At 32.7% G+C, this 23,073-nt stretch overlaps 1 protein-coding gene across 1 annotated transcript in view; it reads right to left on the reverse strand.

The window, feature by feature from the left end:
• LOC148619708 (uncharacterized) overlaps nucleotides 1-23,073 on the reverse strand; it is a 38,674-nt gene that overhangs the window by 5,374 nt on the left and 10,227 nt on the right. Inside the window, exons 11-24 of the mRNA XM_088577053.1 lie at nucleotides 20,380-20,487; nucleotides 19,398-19,508; nucleotides 18,654-18,767; nucleotides 17,041-17,151; nucleotides 16,379-16,492; nucleotides 14,636-14,746; nucleotides 13,975-14,088; nucleotides 12,235-12,345; nucleotides 11,690-11,803; nucleotides 4,321-4,437; nucleotides 3,588-3,701; nucleotides 2,134-2,253; nucleotides 893-1,006; nucleotides 303-419 (exon numbers count right to left, since the gene is read on the reverse strand). Of these exons, the coding sequence (XP_088433179.1) occupies nucleotides 303-419; nucleotides 893-1,006; nucleotides 2,134-2,253; nucleotides 3,588-3,701; nucleotides 4,321-4,437; nucleotides 11,690-11,803; nucleotides 12,235-12,345; nucleotides 13,975-14,088; nucleotides 14,636-14,746; nucleotides 16,379-16,492; nucleotides 17,041-17,151; nucleotides 18,654-18,767; nucleotides 19,398-19,508; nucleotides 20,380-20,487 (1,590 nt within the window). The remainder of the gene's footprint in view (nucleotides 1-302; nucleotides 420-892; nucleotides 1,007-2,133; nucleotides 2,254-3,587; nucleotides 3,702-4,320; nucleotides 4,438-11,689; nucleotides 11,804-12,234; nucleotides 12,346-13,974; nucleotides 14,089-14,635; nucleotides 14,747-16,378; nucleotides 16,493-17,040; nucleotides 17,152-18,653; nucleotides 18,768-19,397; nucleotides 19,509-20,379; nucleotides 20,488-23,073) is intronic.

A 23,073-nucleotide genomic window follows, 5' to 3' on the forward strand; every position in this document is an offset into this window, starting at 1 on the left:
TCAATTTATTTATTGCAAGCACGTAAACCATAAATGTGTTTAAACAGGAGTTCACCTTTTGTCATTTTTTAAGATATTAATACCTTTAATTGTAGTGCAATTTATGCGATCCTTGTAACATATCAGATTAAGAAAGTTTGAAACATAGTAAATTTGGTTTAATGTTTGTGAGACATTGTTTTTGGCCTCTTGTATCTCTTAAGTGTAAAGGTAACACGGTTATTCCAGTTTTGTATTCGTGCGTGTTTGAATGAAATTAGTATTACCGCCCTTGAAATATAAATTTCTAATATTCAACTTACTCTGACAATTTTTCCCACTAAAACCATTTGTACAGGAACATCTGTAGTTATCGGATCCGAGTGATGCACATTTCCCCCCGTTTTTACAGGGATTAGAATGACACGGTTTTGGTCTGGCTAAAAAAGTAAATTCAAGAAGACCACGATTAGAATTAAGTTTTTCATAATCTAGGGAAAAAGTATAGACCATGGAAATAGACAAAACACCATGAAAAATACAAATTAATAAGGAGAATAGAAACAGAATCATACGACAATGTCAACTCCACTAAAACCGGGTGATATATGGGTTTACACGAATGACGGAAACTAGAAGATTGTGACAAAATATATATATCATGGTGGAGATACCGGTACCTATGCCTCAGGATAAAACTATTTCCATCTTATATGATTTCGATGAAAGAAAACTTCTTTTTCATATTTTACAATACAACTATCAACCTTAGACATGCGTTTAAAGTATTTAATCCACTGAAATGTTTAAAAGGTCAATAAAACGTAATATTTGAAAAGTGAAATGCTTCTTCCATTTACTCTTATTGATTAAAACAGTGTGTCTGTATGTGTATTAATTATATTATACTCACTTTGACATATGTTTCCTGTATAGCCATTTAAACATGTGCATTTGTAGAACGGGGAAGAGTAAGTATTAGAGCATTTTCCACCATTTTGGCATGGTTCTAAACTGCAAGGACTTTCTATTTGAAAAAAATTAACACAATAACCAACAAAAAATATGAAAAAAAGCAGTACAGTGAATAAATAATGTATCAAAACTGAACTTTTATAATAGACAAGTTATCATAAAGGTAAGCAAAACGAATTCAACTTTTGACCTTAGAAGCACTGAGAAAGCTCACAACTGAAAGTTTTGTTAAATTGTTCAGACAAATACACCTAGTAAAACTGTAAAAGGATGATTGTTCTTTTTTTATTTTTGGCTGCTTTATATTATGGCATTTTAACATTTGACAAACAACATATATATATATATATAGATATAGATATATATATATATATATATATATATATATATATATTTATATATATATATGAGAGGGAAACAGACACACACAACAAAGAACATGAAATAACATAATGGTAAAAGAATAGCGGGCATTATTTTTCATCACTTTTTGCGGCCAGGAAATATCGCCGAAAATTCCTCCATGTTGAAATTACATGTTTTTAGTTTGTGAGACTTGAGAAGATCTGAACGTGAAATTTGATTCCATGCAAATTTTTGCCCTTGCAAATCTTGACAATAACATCCAGCGAAAATGTCCTATATTTTGTTAATATACATGACGATATAAACCATGGTGCATCTTCACATCAACAAGTACCCTCTATCCACATCCGATTGTAAACACCTTAAGTAACGTAAGTAGCATACATATGAAGGAAAATCTAAGTACTTTATTCTATCTTTACAAAGTTTTTATGTCTTTTCTTTTTCGTTAGTTTTTGTCAAACTACGATTGAATTTTTAATAAACCAAAGATAGCAACATTAAATCTTTATGATAACGAATTTTTCATTGATTTTCTAACGTTAAGTTTATTTGCTATAAAGATTACATAATGAGTTTTTACTCTTTAACTTGTTGCCTGTCTTTAAATGAACTCAACCCCTTCTTTTCATAACGTGTTTTCCTTATATGTGTTTCCTCGTTACACATCATACACATCTACAAACGTTTGACCAATTTTTGTCAACAGTTATATTTCAGCCAGTTTAGCTGTATATTTTCAGCTATTTCTGCTGCACTCGAATAATACCGAAAGGTCGACACATTTCTATGAGGTTCACTAATACAACGTACTATTGCAACGTTTTCCTGTATATCCATGTGCACATGAACATTTGAAAACACGTTTGGCAGAGTGAAACTTCCTACATGTACCACCGTTTAAACAAGGATTTGTGATATCACAAAAATGATCTAGAAATAAAGCAAAAATTGCATGTTTCAAGCGAAAAACAAAACTTCTTTTCCGGAAGGTATTCATTGCAGAAAAACATATTAAAGCAGTCAACAAATTGTTTAATTATGCTGTCTTTTATACCGAAATTGCTTGCAAAATGTTGAACATTTTAGACATGGTCACATTATTGGGACACACTTGACGTTCAATGTATGCCGAAGTATTCAATCGCGTTTGAACGTGTTCAGAACTTGTCTCTACCTGTACAACGCACACCAGTGTTTAGAAAATGTTCTCAATAACCTAGGGGAATCGAAGTCATATAATTATATACAATTATAGCCTTGACTGTAATCAAGTGTAGAAATTCAGCTGATATTCGGGTCATATTATGGATGTCAGCAATGTGGAATATTACCTCATGAAAAGATGTCAATCCTAGAATAGCTTCCCTTTCCAGAATAAAAGTGGAAAGAAAAAAAAGTGATGTTTACAATATCCCCTTATGTATTGACCATACAGTATTGAACTGTCATCTGAATGTACTGAATTCCTGGGTTGGTTCAAGATCTGATCTTTTAACGTTTTAATTATTATGTTAAAGTTTTTGTAAGAATCAGGAAAATGGGAGAAATCAGAATCATGCGTGTCAAAATCCCATCGATGTAACAATATAATTTCACTTAATGTTGCTTTTTCTATTTACAAAGAGAATTATTTGCACCATTGGATTTGCTCATATATTTTTCAATAGAATGTTAAAAAATCTAGTTTTAGGCAGAGTTATCTGCCCATGAAATGTTCATTTTCAGTGCATTTCTACGAAATCCCAAATCAATTTATCAAACTGATATAAAATATCTTGTCTTTTTTCTTTGATTCCCGATGATAAAAATAGTTAAATTAAACTTTCAAAATGGTGGGATTGTTCATATCATGTTTCATTCACTGCCTGATTCTTTCAGAGACTGACACTTAATATAGTAAGGTGATAATGTTCCGCTACAGTTCTCAATTTCAGTATGTTTCAATAAAGATTACTGCGGTTTTATTAATGTATATCTTGTCAAGAATGCAAGAAATTTCATGCACTGTGAACATATATCTCGTTTTGCACATCTTTCACCTTGCTATAGCCTACCTACATAACAAATTAAGGTTCTGAAAGTGCAAATAATGGAAAATGGCAATGTATATAAAGGTATGAAAAGGTAAGAGATGCATATACGTTTATGTCTTTGTTAATCGGATTACATGTTAACCACAGTTCTACATTATTTCTAAAACTTTGTTATGGACTAAGACGATGCACTTCGTTTAAAACAATCGTTTTAAAACCATAATTACTCACTTTGACATCTCCATTTTAAATAACCAATTTTGCATTTACAAATGTAAAATGGGGATTTACTATACGTTGAGCATGTTCCACCGTTTTGGCATGGATTCGAATGGCAAGCGTTTACTGAAAAAAAAAGAACTTTTAATAGAAGTATTTTCCATTATAGTGGTTAAGTCTTTGGAAACTCAGTTTAATATCATCGTCCGATCAAATTAAATTTTTTTTCGACGAAATGATACTGATGTAGTATCATATAAGCTGATGCTCATTACCTAAAGCAATAGTCGTTATTCATATTTACGGAATGTAAGTATTTCAAAGGGACGTAACTCACCAACACACGACAACCTGGTCTCAATGGGGAAAGGGAAAACAGTAAACATTTTTCTTGGAAACTTTAACTATTTCACTTCGGTAAGTACCTGAATGGTTTGAAATAAGTTACTTAAAATTATCCAAGTACTTACCGAGGCTCTAATAAATTAAATATTTAATTTTGAAGTCTACTGCTGTCCATTGCTCCAATTCGATAGTAAACCAGTCTGTCGGATGACAAACTTGTGGAAACTTTGCTAAAAATCTTAAAAAACGAAGCCAAAGTCGAGAATATGAAAAAAAGGACTATTCTAGCATTAGAGGAAATTTTCAAAGCAAAAAAAATGCAGACACATTGCTTAAAAGTTAATAAATCATTTCTGTAATATCTTTAATCAATTGATTAATTGCACAACTTAAATCTTACTTTGACATTTCTTTCCAGAGTAACCACCGATACAGTTGCATTTGTATTTGTTCCCTCCAAGACATTGACATGAACCACCATTCTTGCACGGATTTTCATCACACGGATTGGGTTTTACTACAAAATATAATAGCCAGTAAAAGTGTTTACGTCTATTTTAAGTTTATTACTAAACATTGCATGTATCAAGGGACAGGGACCAGGAGACTAAACATTGTGAAAAAAAAACAAAAAACAAAGAATAAATCGCATGGTAGAAATAACCGTACCAACACTACAGAAAACTTACATCTTTCTTTTTCATATTTACAGTACATATATAAGACTCGGAACCGCGATCGGACGCGGAGGTTCGATGATCTGGCGGAAGTGCGATGGTACTACACTGAAGTTCGTTTATGATCACGCCGAACTGCGATGGTAAGAAATGATTGTTGATTTCAAATAGCAAAGTTGGCCACTACGTGGAGATGTGTTTTCTGGTATTACACTGAAATGTTTTGACCGTCATGTAGAATATTCCATGAATATATGAAAATCTTGAAATTCTTCAAGGACGCTTACCCTACCGGTGCACCTGGTGTAAGTTTTTAGTGGAGTACTTTGTATGTATGATTTTAGTAACTTTATGTTCTTTGTTGTGTATGTCTGTTTTCCATGTGTGGTCTTTGTCCCTGGATTAAATTCTTTTGATTACCGCTATAACCTTGGTTCCCTTGATTACTCTTCATTTGACGAGTTAGTATGGATACAAATCTTTCGAGAAAAGAAATACTTTCATTTATACATTTATTTCAAATTGCCATAATTATAGACAATAAAGGAAAATGGTGGTAAATGATTTCCTTAGAGGATGTAAAAAAAAAAACAATGAATTTTGTCGTACAGGAGCATTTGAAAATTTAATTAGCAATTGAGCATTTGTCATTTGAGGCTTTATATTGCATAAGTATATGCATATGTTCTCCGTACTGGATTCAATATCCTGTGACCAACTGTTTGGATCTGATATGATAGTTCCCTGATTTGTTTTGTTTATTTGTAGAACATTTATGTGATATTGCACCTATGTGTTTCAACAGAGGTACCTGTAGACGTTCTGACACTACTCTGGTTTTCAGATGTTCGTGTGCACATGGGTATACAGGGAGACGTTGCAAAAGTAAGTAAAAAACACCTCGGTGAGATTACCGGTTGTTTTCCCTGTTTATTATCATTACTATTCCATTGCAGCAGGATCAGCACTTAAGGTAGGATTTACAATTACTCAAACGGTTATCAGATGTGTATGGTGTGGAAAACTAGTTGGACTCCACTAAAAACTGGAAGCATGGACCAGGAGCACCGGTAGGGTTAGCGTCCTCTGCTTTTCTAGAAACACCCGCCAAGTTGCTCATAAAAAGTCAAGTCCGGGGTAGACAAACGAGGGAAGGAAAACTATGACCCGTTGAATAAATCAGTTCTCATGGTGCTGATGGGTACACCATAACGATCCACGAGTTCATGATAACGACCATAAAACTTCTGTAGTGATGACTTCAACCGTGTAGCAACATAACCCTGTTCCAGAAGCCTATTTGTTAGAGTTCTAGCGCGATACAAAAAGTCTGCGTAGTTTCGGCAAGCTCTGGCACAATGTATGAGTTGTGACACGAACACTCCATACGCAGGAGCCGAAGGGATGTTGCCACAGATGAAAGGAAAGTTGACAATTCTGAATGTAAAGTCATCACGTTTATCGTAAAGTTTGGTCAGTAGTTTTCCTTTACCATCGATTTCTAAGTGTAGGTCAAGATATGAGGCTGACTTCACAGTGTCTGTAGTATCCTTTATCTCAAGTTCTTTTGGGTAGATGCGATGTATCAAATCCCCGAAATTAGGATTGTTGTTTAAAGATAATACGTCATCTATCTATCTGCTGGTACGACAACATACTTGTCATGTTTAGTAGACAATGTTTTTGCTACATCGGGGTCTTTGAAAACTGATGTAGTCTTGGCACTCATTGACCTACTTAAAACTTTCATTCGTTTCAAAATTAAAGACCTCACGGACCTTAACCACTCTTACAGAGAATCAGTGTCTTCTTGTTCTCGTTTTATCCATTTTCTTGCATAGTCCTCGACGGCATCTATAAGAACTTTAAAGTTACAATTCCAATTTATGGAGCGTGGTTCACGGTACTTGGGACCTTTAGAAAGGATATTACGCAGAGATTAGTTTTCGATAATGGTTAAATCTCCCGTAACGAAGTGACCAGAAGGACCATATTTGAATGGAGAGTATTTGCAAGAACAGTCTGGTGGTTTAGCCTTGAAGTCCTCAACCTCGAGGTTTTGCAATAGCCTTTTATAATTGAAAATTTTGGATGCAATCGGTGAAGTATAGGAATATGAAATAATTGGTATAGACTTGTCTTTGAAATATGGGGGAATTTCGTTGGAAACGTTTTTGTGATGGAGTATGGTAGCAAAATTAATTGCATTTATATCTTTGTTGACAAACGGTAGTGGAAGAAATGATCGTTTTTCTTCATCTTGACTTTTCACACAAACTGGTGTAAAGAGTCTGCGGAGACCAATATCCAAAATGATGGCAACAAGTCTGTATAATGATGAGGTGGGGTCAGAAACAGGAGTGTCAAGACTTGTTTTGTAAAGGGAGTGTAGTAGAGTGAGAGGTATAGAATAAAGTTTGGTTCTAATGTGATGAAGTCCAAGAGGTTTTTGTATGAAAGGAAGGAGACCATCTATGGAGACATCATGTAACTTAGATGACGTATAGTGGCGATGGCCATGACTCCTTTCTGTCTTGGATTTTTGTCCAATAAATTCATCCCATTTATGTTATTGTTATATTGGCTTGAAAGATTTCCTATACTTTTGATGTTGTCATTGCATCCGTAAGGTATTGCAGTACCTAGTCTGCGTATCCAGTACTCCTCCCTTTCCCTACGATAGTTTTTACTTAGAACGGGACTGTTCGTAGGATGGTAAATTTTTTCTAAAATACGAACTTTCATGGAGAGGATTGAATGATCTTGTTGATTAGAGTGTTGATAAATTATCGGGAATTGGTGGTGTTAATTCCCGAATGATGACCGCACATTCTTTTATTTAATCGTTCTTGCGTTTCTCCGACATATATTAAACCACATAAGTTGCATTCTAATCCATATATTAAGTTTGTTGATTTGCAACTTAAGTCATCGTGACTTCTTGTATGGAAGATTTTGTTTGTAAGGGAACTGGAGAAGTAAGGGTCGGTTATAAGAATGTTGCATGTTTTGCAATTTTTAATACCACATTTTGATATGGTACAATGTGGATCATCATCGTTGTTGTCAAATATATCGTTTAAAGTGATGGAATATGGTTTGATAATTTTCAAATAGTCAGAATTTTTGTACTGGAATAAGTGGTCTGCAGACTGAACGTGTGAATGGGTACTTTTAGTTGAATTAGTCGGGGCACTTTCCATACCAGATGTGAGTGTGCTAAGATTCCCATATGTGGACACCACATACTTACAAGACAACAGAGGGTCCGATCTGCTGTCAGGTTCGGACCTTTTTATACTTATTCCTCTTGTTAAAACCATTAATTTTAAAAATTGTATTACTGGGTTGATGATACCTTCGGGAACAAAATCCACCAGCAGATGTATCGACCCAGTGGTGTGAAAGAGTAATCAAGGGAACCAAGGTTATAGCGGTAATCAAAAGAATGTAATCCAGGGACAAAGACCAGACATGGAAAACAGACATACACAACAAAGAACATAAAGTAACTAAAATCATACATACAAAGTAACAAAAGTAAATGAACAACTCGGACTCCACTAAAAACTTGGAGCAAGGACCAGGTGCACCGGTAGGGTAAGACCATACAGATGAACCCATTTGTATTGACAAGTTGCTCCTTTTTTCCATCTGTATTGCAATTAAAAAAAATCTCGTATATTTCTGACTGTGTACATTTTCTATTCTCAAAGACAATGAATGTCTGGCATCATAAGAGCGCTCTACGGCTTTTGAAAGACACATATGCAGCTAGCTATGACATTGACCAGATGAAGACATTCATCCTCTGGTGGTGGTGTTCTCATGTTATATTTTAGTGTCAGCAAGAAAAAAGTAATATATGTTAAATCGTATAACTCCTTTTCACAGTAAAAGTACAATATGAAAAGTCCTTAGAATGCTCACAAAGTACTGCGATATCATTTAAATGTACCAATTCCTGGTTTGTTTAATGATATTAAAGGGAAACTCACGGAATTTTACGTTAGTCTTGAAATATTCCAACTACACTGAAACACAATTGTGCAAAGTCCTTTTTGTGCATATAGTCTCATATATCAGAGAAATCAGCGATTTTATTTTCTTTTTTGTTTTGTATCCAGTAGGTAATTCTGCCACCATACAGTTGCGATCACTTGTAACCACTCTTCGCTGTCATAGAACATTTCTAAACTGTGAGAAATTGTTCTGACCGACGACACACCTTGTCTGGGTCTGTCAGGGCTTTGGACAAGCTTTGTCATTATGTGTTAGAAGAGTTTCTGACAGATTCGGACAGTCACTACCTCCAGTGAATACTTCTCTGACTGAATAAAACTCAGTATATTTACATGTACGTGATATCGAAAAAAGGCGTAGTTCCCGTACCCGAATTCCGATTCGCAAGACGTGAAGGAAGCATAGCTACGTTTGAATATAATCTTTTTTTCAATTTGTGACAAGACTTTCATGTATGGCATTCAGTACCAACAAAAATCATTGCCTGCCGTACCATGTGCTACATGCACGCCCCTGATTTTAAAGATTTTGGACTGATTTTTTGTTGTTGTAGTCACCAGTATGATAGAGAGTACTTATATTGACAATTTCAAACTTTTTATCCAGAAACTTTAGACCTTTAAGAAATTTAGAAGTGTTCACATTCATTCAATTTGAAAGTATATGACATTTTTGTTACCGGTATATTAAAATAAAATAGCATTTTAGTCAATAATTATAGACCCTCAAGGAAATCATAAGTGCTCGCCCTCATACATTTTGCAAGAATATGACATTTTTGAAGAATTTTGACTGAAATATATGTGATCGCAGTCACCCACATGATAGCTATATTTAGTTATATTGAAAAAAATTAGTCATTAATTTTATACCTTCATGGAAATTAAAAGTGCTCACACTCATTCGTTTTGTACGAATATGTCAATTTTACGAATTTTGACTGAAATATATATATGCATCACAGTCACCCACATGATATTTATATCAGTATTTTAGTCAACAATTTTAGTTCCTTTAGGATGTTAAAAGTGTGCGCATTTTGCAGAAATATGTGAATGTTAAGAATTTTGATTGAAATATATATATTGCAACCACTCACATAATAATCATACTAAACATGGCATTTTAGTCATGTATTTTGAACCCTGATGGAAATTAAAAGTGCACGCACTCATACGTTTTGCAGGATTATGCCATTTTAAAAGATTTTTGACTGAAATATATGTGTCACAGCCACCCACATGATAATTACATAAACAAAATTAGAACTTTAGTCATTAATTTTAGACGTCGACCCTTATGAAAATTAAAACAATACACACTCATACATTTCGCTACAATATGTCAATTTTTTAAATTTTGACTCAAAGTAATGTATTAAGCCACCCGCATGATGGTTATATTGAATGACTTGAGACCCTATTGGGCTAAATGTTATTTGAAAGTACTGTCACTTAAAAAAATTGCTTTGCCAATCTTGAACTTTGTGAGAATTGCCAAACATTTGAAAGTTATCCGTTACCATTTTCACACTTAGACAAGGAACATAGACCTTATAATATATAATTAAATAATCTAATTTAATTACAAGTCCATGACAGAATGTAAAAAACAAATATACATGTAAACAATGATTATTTTTGGACGATGAGTGACCGAATGTTGGAAAATGAACCACGATAGAGTGGTTTTGGAATGATGATCACGACGAGCTCTATTTAATTGGATATTCAATGTTAATTTTGAAATAAAAAATGTGACATTAACCTATTCGGATTTGCTAATGTATATTAGTCACACAGTTTCCATTATCAATCGCGGACTTCCTATTCTAATTCACGTCAAACATAATAAAAGATTTAGTGTCAGGAACTGTCCAGGGGTATGGCAGTTTAGAAAAGCTTTTCGTATTTTCTTTGTCACGACCCCTGACAGGATCTGTCAGGGAATAGGGTAAAATGTGTCCTGACTCAGGACAGCCTCTGTCAGGATCTGTCAGGATTTCTGTTCTATCTACTGTCGTAGAACACTTTTCCTGACAGATTCTTACAGAATTGAAGAGAGGTTACAAGTGATCGCAACTTTAGTAAGTTATTTTGCCATTTTATCAATTGGAACGTAAGCTGATAATGACCAATAATATTTGCGTACTTAATGTATTCGGGTGTGTCTTATAACAAGTTTAAAGATTAAAAAAAAAGAAACAAGTTTCCCGGGAAGTACCAGGACATATAAAAGGACTTAATAACATCCGGGCATATGGGAAAGAAGCAGAAAAATATCAAATTGAAACACTGCAAGCTTTCGAGATTAAACATATTAAATTCAGTTAAATTATTCCTAGAAGGATACCGTGTTTTTTTTTTTTTAAAGATTTATGGCAAATACCAAACATGCGTTTCCCTTATCGTGTTTTAGTTTTTGTAAACTAAAGTTCAATTTGAAGAACTTTTAATACAGTTATTGTTCCCAATTACCCCCACTCATATGTATAAGATAACATTATAGATATTATAGATTTAAGTCCGTTGGCACACTCTGTCAATTCCCAGTGAGATGCCATAAAAATTATTGTATCATGACACGAGAAAGAGCAATCTTCATCATCGTCCTCTAACCAATCATATCAATATGATGGGGTTATGGTTAAACATTGTAAGAAATCACGTACGTCCGGTGTTCTATTCCGTTTAGCTGTATATGCGCAAACATTAGTAATACGACTAAGAATAAAAAAGACGAACATCTTCCTTTTTTCTTACATACAGATTAATAGTGCTTACTTTTCGTTGTTTGACTAGTTAATTTCGTCATTAGTTCGTTATTGACCTACCAAAATTAGTAGACATTCTTACTGAAAACTGATATTCTTTATTACATGGTGAAGTCTTAGACTTTAACACATTTTCATTAAATTAAAGAAAATGTGGTTTTCCTGAAACGATGCTACAGTCAGGACTGATACATTGACATTTAGAGGAATTGATAAAACAAGTAGTTAAAGAATCTGCTAGATCCAATCTTGAATGATTTTTACAAAGACAATTGTTAAAAAAACCATTAACTTACTTTCGCATTTTTTTCCTGAGTACCCATGTTTACAATTACACTTGTAGTACGGGGAAGTATGCAAAATGGAACAGGTTCCTTTGTTCTGACATGGATTATGACTGCAGGGAGCATCTTTAATGAAAGTAAGCAAAAGCTTAACAATAATGTGATTATAAACACTAAAACGAACAAACGCAATAGAAAACAAAATTAAAAAATAAAAACACTTATTCCTAAGTGATTTACGTTTGTATTTACCCAAAATCGGAAACTACATGTGACATATACTACCAAATATATATAGGATATAGTCCAGAAATTGTTGATTAGTGGGCATTTTTATAACAAGAAGCTTTAAATGGTGATAGATGGTCTAAAACTTGTTACTTATAAGGTTGAAACTTTATTTGTCGTTGTAATGAAATCCCAGCTAGAAGCTATAGAACTCTTTTTTAATAGTATAGATAATCAAATATTTGTAATAGTTTATAACTGTCAGGCTATTTATATTTTAAGACTTCAATAAAGTTAAGTTAATTGAGAACTGATTAAGAATGCCTTACACTGACACTTGTTTCCACTGTATCCATGTATACAAATGCATGTGTGAATACCGCCGTGGTTTACACATTTTCCGCTATTTCCACAGGGATTCGACAGACATGGATTGTGTGCTACAACAGATGATTTATATTTAAACATCATATAACGAGAAAAGGTGAGTTTATATGTTAAAAAGACAACAGCCCCGACGGGATAAAAATGTCTGAATACATGAATTGTACATTTATTGAACGTCGTTTACTGCCTTTTTATGTCTCGCTGATATACCCACAAATCATTTTATGTCTTCATGCTGAGATATATGTTCTCTGATTTAATGCAAACTGCAAATTTATTTCTTGAATATTTACATAAGCAGTTCATATTTGTTATGGATAGTACAAATAGATATGCATAAGACAACATTATAGATTTAAGTTATTAGTCTTCTTTTGCACATTCCTGGGTAGATGTACGTCTAAACATGGAGTCTAAACATATAGTGCGCCTTTTGTGGCCTCATCCTATTTTCGCCTCTTTTTGCAAATGATTATCATTTTTTATCCAAAGTACAGAGTGTATATGTAACTATGACTCGATTTCTTTTTAGGAAGAACAGTTTTTTTTCATGAGAATTAATGCTTCAGAAAAGCTGTCTACTCTATGAACTCAAAATAAAAGTGAAAGTAGAAAAAGTCTATTTAACCTCGACCTCATTGGTACCAAACTTGTTCTATTTTTAAAACAAAATGCACTTTCAAATAGTTTTTGAAATTTCCTAAATAGAAATACATTGTCCAAAATTAGAATGAATCTCCTTGTTATTTTAAAACAAATCATGAAAATCTAAGGTACACAATAGAAGCCAAATGGGCAATTAATACAGTAGAGAGACCTTAAGAGATATTGCCATTAAAATTCGTAATGAGATGTCGTAATAGCTTATTTATTATTGCTAGAGAAAAGTCACAAAATAACCCTACATCATCGTACTCGGCCGAACCATACCAAAGTTTGGGTTATGGTTTAGCATGGCTTACGTATGAATCTGTATCCCTTATAGCCATATCGACACATACATTTGTATTACGGCGAAACATAAAAAGTCAAACAACTCCTTTTATTCTGACATGGGTTGTGACTACTAGAGCTTTGGAGATATATAAGTCAACAATAAAATTATAATTTTTTATAGATTTATAGTTGTCACTCTTTTCATTGTTTGTCTTTCTTTTATCATTGATACTGTTTTTACAGTTTGGTTCATTATTAACCCACTGCAATTAGATGTCCTTACTAAACACCTAAAGTCTTCATTAAATGAAAACTCGCTGAAGTCGCGTATTCAACACAATTTCACTAAGTTAATGAAACGTTGACTTTTTATGAATAACTCGGCGGGTGTTTCTAGAAAAGCAGAGGACGCTTACCCTACCGGTGCACCTGGTCCATGCTCTCAGTTTTTAGTGGAGTCCGAGTTGCTCATTAACTTCTGTTACTTTGTATGTATGATTTTAGTTACTTTATGTTCTTTGTTGTGTATGTCTGCTTTCCATGTCTGGTCTTTGTCCCTGGATTACATTCTTTTGATTACCGCTATAACCTTGGTTCCCTTGATTACTCTTTCCCTATGACGATGCTACATTTAGGATTGATACATTGATATTTGAATGAATCCAGAGAACAGGTGGTTAGACAACCTGCTTGATTTAATCTTGAATGATTCTTACAAAGACAGCTGTAAAAAAACATTCACTTACTTTCGCAATGTTGGCCTGAGTATCCATGTTTACAACTACACTTGTAGTACGGGGAAGTATGCAAAATGGAACAGGTTCCTTTGTTCTGACATGGATTATGACTGCAGGGAGCATCTTCAATGAAGATAAGCAAAATATTTACAAAAATGTGACTTCAAACCATTGAAAACATAAATTTGTTTTTAAAAGTGTACCGACAATTAAACACCCAACGAAAAATAGAACAAAAACAAAAGAAAGACAGAAACGTACAAACAACAAACAAAATGATAAATATCACACACATACTAAATAAACTTATGGTAATTCATAATGACTAACGACAATACGTTAAGCTTTCCAGGGAAGCAATTGATAAGATATTTTTATTCATAACAGGAAAAATCTTATCAATTTGTTTTAACACACAACTTACAGTGCGGTGTTATTATACTTTCCCGTTTAACATAAGCTTCTTGTTAATATTGATATTCAATATTTAGTATTTGCTTGCTATTTCGATATGGAATAACCTGTGATTATGATCCCAGCTAGAAGTAATGGAACTCTTTTTTTTTCAAATAGTAAAAATAATCAAAGATTGTGTAGTACGTTTTATTGAGCTAATTTACATTTTAAAACTTCAATACAGTTAATTAAGAATTAATTGAAAATTACTTACACTGACAATTGTTTCCACTGTATCCATGTATACAAATGCATGTGTGAATACCGCCGTGGTTTACACATTTCCCGCTTTTTCCACAAGGATTCGATAGACATGGATTGTGTACTACAACAGATGATTCATATATAAATATCTTTTAACGAGATTAGGGATAGTGTATATGTCAAAATGACAATAACCCAACCGGGTTGAAAACATCTGCATACACATATTACTTCTGTCACTGACTTTTTGTGTCTCGCACATTACCCACAATTCTTCAAATCACTTTATAACATGTCTTCATGCTGGGATATATGTTCTCTGACTTAATGCAAATTTCAAATTTATTTATTGAATATTTACATAAGCAGTTCATATTTGTTATGGATAGTACAAATAGATATGCATAAGACAACATTATAGATTTAAGTTATTAGTCTTCTTTTGCACATTCCTGGGTAGGTGTACGTCTAAATATGGAGTCTAAAAATATAGTGCGGCTTTTGTGGCCTCATCCTATTTTCGCCTCTTTTTGCAAATGATTATCATTTTTCATCCCAAGAACAGAGTGTATATGTAACTATGACTCGATTTCTTTTTAGGAAGAACAGTTTTTTTTTCATGAGAATTAATGCTTCAGAAAAGTTGTCTACTCTATGAACTCAAAATAAAAGTGAAAGTAGAAAAAGTCTATTTAACCTCGACCTCATCTGGGGTACCAAACTTGTTCTATTTTTAAAACAAAATGCACTTTCAAATAGTTTTTGAAATTTCCTAAATAGAAATATATTGTCCAAAATTAGAATGAATCTCCTTGTTATTTTAAAACAAATCATGAAAATCTAAGGTACACAATAGAAACCAAATGGGCAATTAATACAATAGAGAGACCTTAAGAGATATTGCCATTAAAATTCGTAATGAGATGTCGTAATAGCTTATTTATTATTGCTAGAGAAAAATCACAAAATAACCCTACATCATCGTCCTCGGCCGAACCATACCAAAGTTTGGGTTATGGTTTAGCATGGCTTACGTATGAATCTATATCCCTTATAGCCATATCGACACATACATTTGTATTACGGCGAAACATAAAAAGTCAAACAACTCCTTTTATTCTGACATGGGTTGTGACTACTAGAGCTTTGGAGATATATAAGTCAACAATAAAATTATAATTTTTACAGATTTATAGTGGTTACTTTTCATTGTTTATCTTTCTTTATCATTGATACTGTTTTTACAGTTTGGTTCATTATTAACCCACTGCAATTAGATGTTCTTACTGAACGCCTAAAGTCTTCATTAAATGAAAACTCGCTGAAGTCGCGTATTCAACACAATTTCACTAAGTTAATGAAACGTTGACATTTTATGAACAACTCGGCGGGTGTTTCTAGAAAAGCAGAGGACGCTTACCCTAACGGTGCACCTGGTCCATGCTCCCAGTTTTTAGTGAAGTCATAGTTGCACATTAACTTCTGTTACTTTGTATTTATGATTTTAGGTACTTTATGTTCTTTGTTGTGTATGTCTGCTTTCCATTTCTGTTTTTTGTCCCTGGATTACATTCTTTTGATTACCGCTATAACCTTGGTTCCCTTGATTACTCTTTCCCTATGATGATGCTACATTTAGGACTGATACATTGATATTTGGATGAATCCAGAGAACAGGTAGTTAGACAACCCGCTTGATTTAATCTTGAATGATTCTTACAAAGACAGCTGTAAAAAAAAAACATTCACTTACTTTCGCAATGTTGGCCTGAGTATCCATGTTTACAACTACACTTGTAGTACGGGGAAGTATGCAAAATGGAACAGGTTCCTTTGTTCTGACATGGATTATGACTGCAGGGAGCATCTTCAATGAAAATAAGCAAAAGATTTACAAAAATGTGACTTCAAACCATTTAAAACATAAATTTGTTTTTAAAAGTGTACCGACAATTAAACACCAAACGAAAAATAGAACAAAAAAAAAAGAAAGACAGAAACAAACAAACAACAAACAAAATGATAAATACCACACACATACTAAATAAACTTATGGTAATTCATAATGACTAACGACAATACGTTAAGCTTTCCAGGGAAGCAATTGATAGGATATTTTTAGTTATAACAGGAAAAATCTTATCAATTTTTAATCAAAACACAACTAACAGTGCAGTGTTATTATACTTTCCCGTTTAACATAACCTTCCTGTTAATATTGATATTCAATATTTGGTATTTGCTTGCTATTTTGATATGGAATAACCTGTGATTGTGATCCCAGCTAGAAGTAATGGAACTCTTTTTTTTTTAAATAGTAAAAATAATCAAAGATTGTGTAGTACGTTTTATTGAGCTAATTTACATTTTAAAACTTCAATACAGTTAATTAAGAATTTATTAAAAATTACTTACACTGACAATTGTTTCCACTGTATCCATGTATACAAATGCATGTGTAAATACCGCCGTGGTTTACACATTTTCCGCTTTTTCCACAAGGATTCGATAGACATGGATTGTGTACTACAACAGATGATTCATATATAAATATCTTTAAACGGGATTAGGGATAGTGTATATGTCAGTGACAACAACCCAACCGGGTTGAAAACATCTGCATACACATATTACTTCTGTCACTGACTTTTTGTGTCTCGCACATTACCCACAATTCTTCAAATCACTTTATAACACGTCTTCATTCTGCGATATGTGTTCTCTGACTTTATGCTGAGATAATTTATGAATATTGACAACATAAGCAGTTCATATTTTTATACGGATACATGTAGTACCAATACATATGTATAAGATAACAGATTTTCATTCAGAATTATTAACTTTCATCTGTTGCAGCATCCTTCAGCATCTGCATATGGGGTTTTCATATCACAACCCATACATTATGCCAGATCTTGCTGTAACTACGCAGACTTAATATAGTGCTAGACTTCTTACAATTAGGCTTCTGGAACAGAGTTATGTTGCTACAAGATTGAAGTCATCACTACAGAAGTTTTATGGTGGACATCATAAACTTGTGGATCGTTACTGTGTATCAATCTGCATCATGAAAACTGATTTGTTCAACGCGTCATAGTTTTCTTTTCCACTTTCGTCTACCCCGACTTGCCTTTTTATGAGCGCCTCGGCGGGTGTTTCTAGAAAAGCAGAGGACGCTTACCCTACCGGTGCATCTGGCCCATGCTCCCAGTTTTTAGTAGAGTCCGAGTTGCTTATTTATTTGTTACTTTGTATGTATTAATTTAGTTAATTTATGTTTTTTGTCGTGTTTGTCTGTTTTGCATGTCTGGTCTTTGTCCCTGGATTACATTCTTTTGATTTCCGTTATAATCTCTGTTCCCTTGATTACTCTTTAGTCCGATAGTGCACTTTGTCATTAAAATTCCCAAAAGAGTTGCCGTAAATGCTAATATTTCATGACACGATAAGTAAGAAAATAACCATACATCATCGTACTCGGCCAAACCACACCAAAGTTAGGGTTATGGTTCAACTTAAGAAATTGTCACTTACGTTCTAATTTCTACCCCTTATAACCATATCTATACATACATTTGAAATAGGGCAAAATATTCGGATTCCTTTATTCCGACATAGGTTGAGATTACAAGGACTTTGTAGATGGATTAGTCAACGATATAATTATATATTTGTACAGATCAACAGTGTTAACTTTTGACTATTTTCTTCAATTGTAGATATTGTTTTATCCGTTTTGTTAGAAATTAGACGTACTTACTTGAAACTGAACTGAACATATTTACATCAAATAAACGACGAAAGTATGGTTTTCCTGAAACGATGCTACAGTTAGGACTGATTTATTGCTATCTGAATTAATTCGGAGAACAAGTTTGTTTGCATGAAAAGTCGTTCTTTATATAAGAGGTGACAGAGGAATATCTTACTTAAACAACAGAACTTGTTAAAAAGTTCACTTGATTTAATATTGAATGATTTTTTCACAAAGACAACTATTTAAAAAAAAAGCATTCACTTACTTTCGCATTTTTGGCCTGAGTACCCATATTTACAAGTACACTTGTAGTACGGAGAATTATACGAAATTGAACAGGTTCCTTTGTTCTGACATGGATTATGACTGCAGGGAGTATCTATTATTAAAATAGAAAAAAAAAGCAAAACGCGTGACAAGTATGTGATAAAAAATTGTTTAAAAACGTGGTTTAAATGCTCATGAAGTATAAAACAACTAAACATGAAATGAATGACAAGGAAACGAAGAACTCTTTTAAATTAACAAACAACTTACATTGTTATTGTAATTACCCGTTTAATATAAGCTTGCTGTTTACATTAACGAATTGAAATTCGTATTCGCTTTCAATTTCGTTTTGTTAAACCTGTGATTGTGATGTTACTGTTGTATCTCAAGGGATGATCGTATTTTTACCTTTAACCAGAATGTACATGTGATATATACTTTTAAATATGTATATACATTTCAGAATTTTTTAGAAGTGGTTATTATTAATAAGAAGAAAATTTAATACAAAAAGCTTGAAAAAAAAATAGATTTACAATATCATTTGGTCTTAAACCTGTTATCTATAAGGTTGAAACTTTCATGACGTTGTGTTATCATCCCAGCTCGAACAATGTAATTAGTTATTTAAGTAGTATAGATATTCAAAAAATGTGAAATTCGTTTTAATAAGCTTTTTATAATAAAAAACAATTAAGTGAAATAAAAGTTAATGAAGAATTGATTGAAAATTACTTACACTGACACTTGTTTCCACTGCATCCATGTACACAACTGCATGTGTAAGAACCGCCGTGGTTGACACATATTCCGTTATTTCCACATGGATTCGGCAGGCATGGATTATATACTGCAATAGATGTTTCATATTTTAGAATCATACATGGACAACTTATTTTTGACGTCCTTGACTAGCTTGAAATCATTTTATGAAAAATATCTAAATCCTAGATATGTGTTCTCTGATTTTGTACAGAGTTGTTCATTGGATATCAACAGAAGCAGTTCAGTGGATATTACCAATAGAATAATGAGAAATGACCATGATATTGAACATGGAAGTAGTACCTTTTGCAAGAATCATGCAATTCAGTAATATGGGATACACCACAAAAACGCCTACATTTTTCTTTTATGGTTATTGATTTAATTTGTTGGTCTATATAATGAAATATAAATTTATTCATTCCAATGTGTCTGCTCTTAGGACGTAATTCACATTGATTGAAACTCCAACACTATCTACTGTTTTTTATTGTCATTTACAGAGTTTTCTCCCTCAATTTGGAATTCTACAGTACATTCTTTATAATTTTATATAGAACAAGTACAAGAACAAGGGTTACATAAAAAGCCACATGTTAAGTTTTTTTCTATATTATTTTAAACGAAAAATTAAGAATAACAATATGTAGGCTTTCCAACCATGTATAACATTTTGCATGAGTCTTAGCTGGAGTGCTACTTTTTAAACTACATCGATACGAAGTCACTTCATATAGATATTTTTTTGAAATATATTTTTATAATGATAATACTTATTTTTGTTGATAATACCTATACTTCTTATTTTCTCGATGTCATGTCTTTTAAATTGAAAGACTGCTTGTCACTTTCCATATCTGGTTAAAAATCAGGATAGCAATGCATTACAAAAATACAATATACGATAAGTTTTTATGCAAAATTTTGTTGTTTGCCTTATATTAATTCCTACTCACCAGGTTGGAAGTGGTAGTAATGATAATAATGATTATAGTGATAATAGTACGCTTGCGCACTGTTCATTAACATAGTAACCGTCAACACAAGAAGCTTTGCCATGACGACTGAATGGATTAAAGTAATAATGTAAGTAGAGCCCAATTTTATAGTCTTATATAATTTATTTGAGAAAAAAATTTAAACCATTTCGTATGTATGAAAACATGTAAACATCTTTGAATTTATCCATGCGAAAAAGATTTATGTAATACTATATTTTTCTTTGGTAAGATTAATTCTGTTAAAAAGACTTCAATGTTGTCTTTTGCCCAGATTAAACACGAGTACAATGTAAACACTTCCAACCTGTCGCATATTATCAAGGTACATTTCCCGGTTCATTCCCGGTTACTCCGTCAAACTCTTCAACATTTTGGGTACTCCTTTTAGTAGGAAATGTAAGGTAGCCCTTCAACAATAATTGTTATTTTCAAGTGGTTAGTTGAGCTGATATGCTGGATAACTCCGGCATTTAAATGGAACTATAGCGGAAATGAAAAAAAAAGAAAGCAGCAGGAATTATTTATAGCGTTGATGATGAAAAAAGACAGAAATGAAAAAAAGGATCACATGTGCAGGTTAAAGGATTTTTTTCATATAAGCTTATGTCCTTAACAAAACCCGTATGAACAGAGTTTGTGTGTATAAATTTTTAAAGATCGTGTATGTTTTAAGGTGTATTCAGAAGGGAGTGGTACAGTACATGTATGAGGTTAATTTCTAATTCTATAGTGCATAGAGAATGGAAATAGGGATCGGGGAGATGTGGAATGAAGGTACGGAATTGAATATTGTATGGGGCGATTGGGTTTTTGAATGGACAGTATGGGGAAATTAGCTTATAAAGTATTATTTCATGTAAAAATATATTACAGGTAATTAGAAAAAAAAATAAAATGTTAAAGAATCTAAAAAAGTATTTTTTTTATTTTTATTATATAAATATTTAATGAAAAGAAATGCAATAGGGATTACATAGGGGTGGGGTAGGGTCTCATTACCTGGGAATTGGTCAATGAGGAATAGGGGAAGGATGATGATTTATGGTGATTAATGGGAAGTTGTTAAAATTCAAAGTTGTATTTGCATTATAACGAGCAACATGAGACCATTTCATTTAATTCTGCATTCGAGGTAGTTAATTAGAGTTGCGGAAATGGTCGAGTAGTTTAATTGTTAGTGTTGAAGTAATACTATCAGTTAAATGAATGTGATTTGCAAGTGAACAATCATTTCGTAGACGATGTCAACAATTTAAATTGATAGTTTATGAACATAATTGTATAAAATTGTGCGTTTAATTACAATTGAAATACATGTAAAATACTTCTTATATTGAAAGATTGCACATTTGAAAAGGACATGGTATAAATTGAGAAAACATTCTGAAAGTATTATAATATTTCATCTATGACAAACAAGGAATTTTTTTTTAGATTTATGATCGCTTTCTCAACTTGCCATTGTTTTACTTTTAAAAATTCTGGTAGAAGACCAGAAAACAGACGACAAATATGCATGCAAAGGTTTTACATATGCGTTCATCTTAATTGAATAAAAACGGTTACAGCATAACGTTATAAAAATAAAACATTGTAGATATTACAGTGGTGACATATTAACTGAAAACACTGGAACCATTTTAAATCAATAAACGATCTAGAACCCAAATTTCCATGATTGAGACCGGTGCCGATGTGTTTATAACATTGCAAAACGTTTTAAGTGATAAAATCGGTTTGTCGACTTATTGCAAATAAAATTCTGTGTATGTTTTATCATGCTTATCCGTAAATAGAGTTAAATTGACGAAAGTTTTTTTTTCAAATTCGGATAAAAGAAAATGCTAAAAAAGATCAAACTGATTACATATCATCCAGACAAGGATACGCAGCGTTATATTCTTGTTACTTTACAAAATCTACCTCTTAGAATGCAATATGGCTCAGTTTTGTACATGCTTATCTAATTCTAAACCGACGACGACCATGACACTTCCTTTCAAGGTTCTCTTGTGTTTTTAAAAGGTCTGTCATATCAGTTAACACAGAAACAAAATAAAGTAAAAAACACATACTGATATACTTGTTTTTCGAAATGAGTTTCAATTTGTACGTCTAGCTGTCTGGTTGATGTTTAATTTGACACAATTTTGAGTCCTCGTTTTCCAGCTTTTTTTTTACTTAAACATTGTTCGGCTTCAAGTCATATTTTGCTCTAGTTTTTAGACGAAAAAAGTAATATTTCATGCTTTTCATAGTGAAGACAGGCGTCAGCGTAATGTAGGGCCTGTGGAATTTCACATACTGATTGTTCGTAAACGTAGCACATAAGTACGGTTCCTAGTTCCATGCTTTGTGTTACACTGGAGTTAACACGAGCATTATTGGAATATTTGTTCTTTTATGAAGAAAAAACAACTGTATTGTTCTGACCATAGTAAAATATGAAATACGAACTACATATACATATTATTGAATAACATCGGTTTTTACAAAATATATTTTATTTAGAAAGTTATTTTCCGTAAGAACTTTTTCAGCGGCTTTGAGGAAATGATCTGAAAAATTATTATCCTTAACAGATGAAATATTTTCGTTAAAGCTTTTATGAAGTCTACTATTGTTACCCATAATATAAATTCAGTTTAA

This window comes from Perna viridis, chromosome 4 (assembly GCF_037379345.1).
Source record: "Perna viridis isolate PV_CMFRI_1.1 ecotype Kerala chromosome 4, ASM3737934v1, whole genome shotgun sequence".
NCBI lineage: Eukaryota > Metazoa > Mollusca > Bivalvia > Mytilida > Mytilidae > Perna > Perna viridis.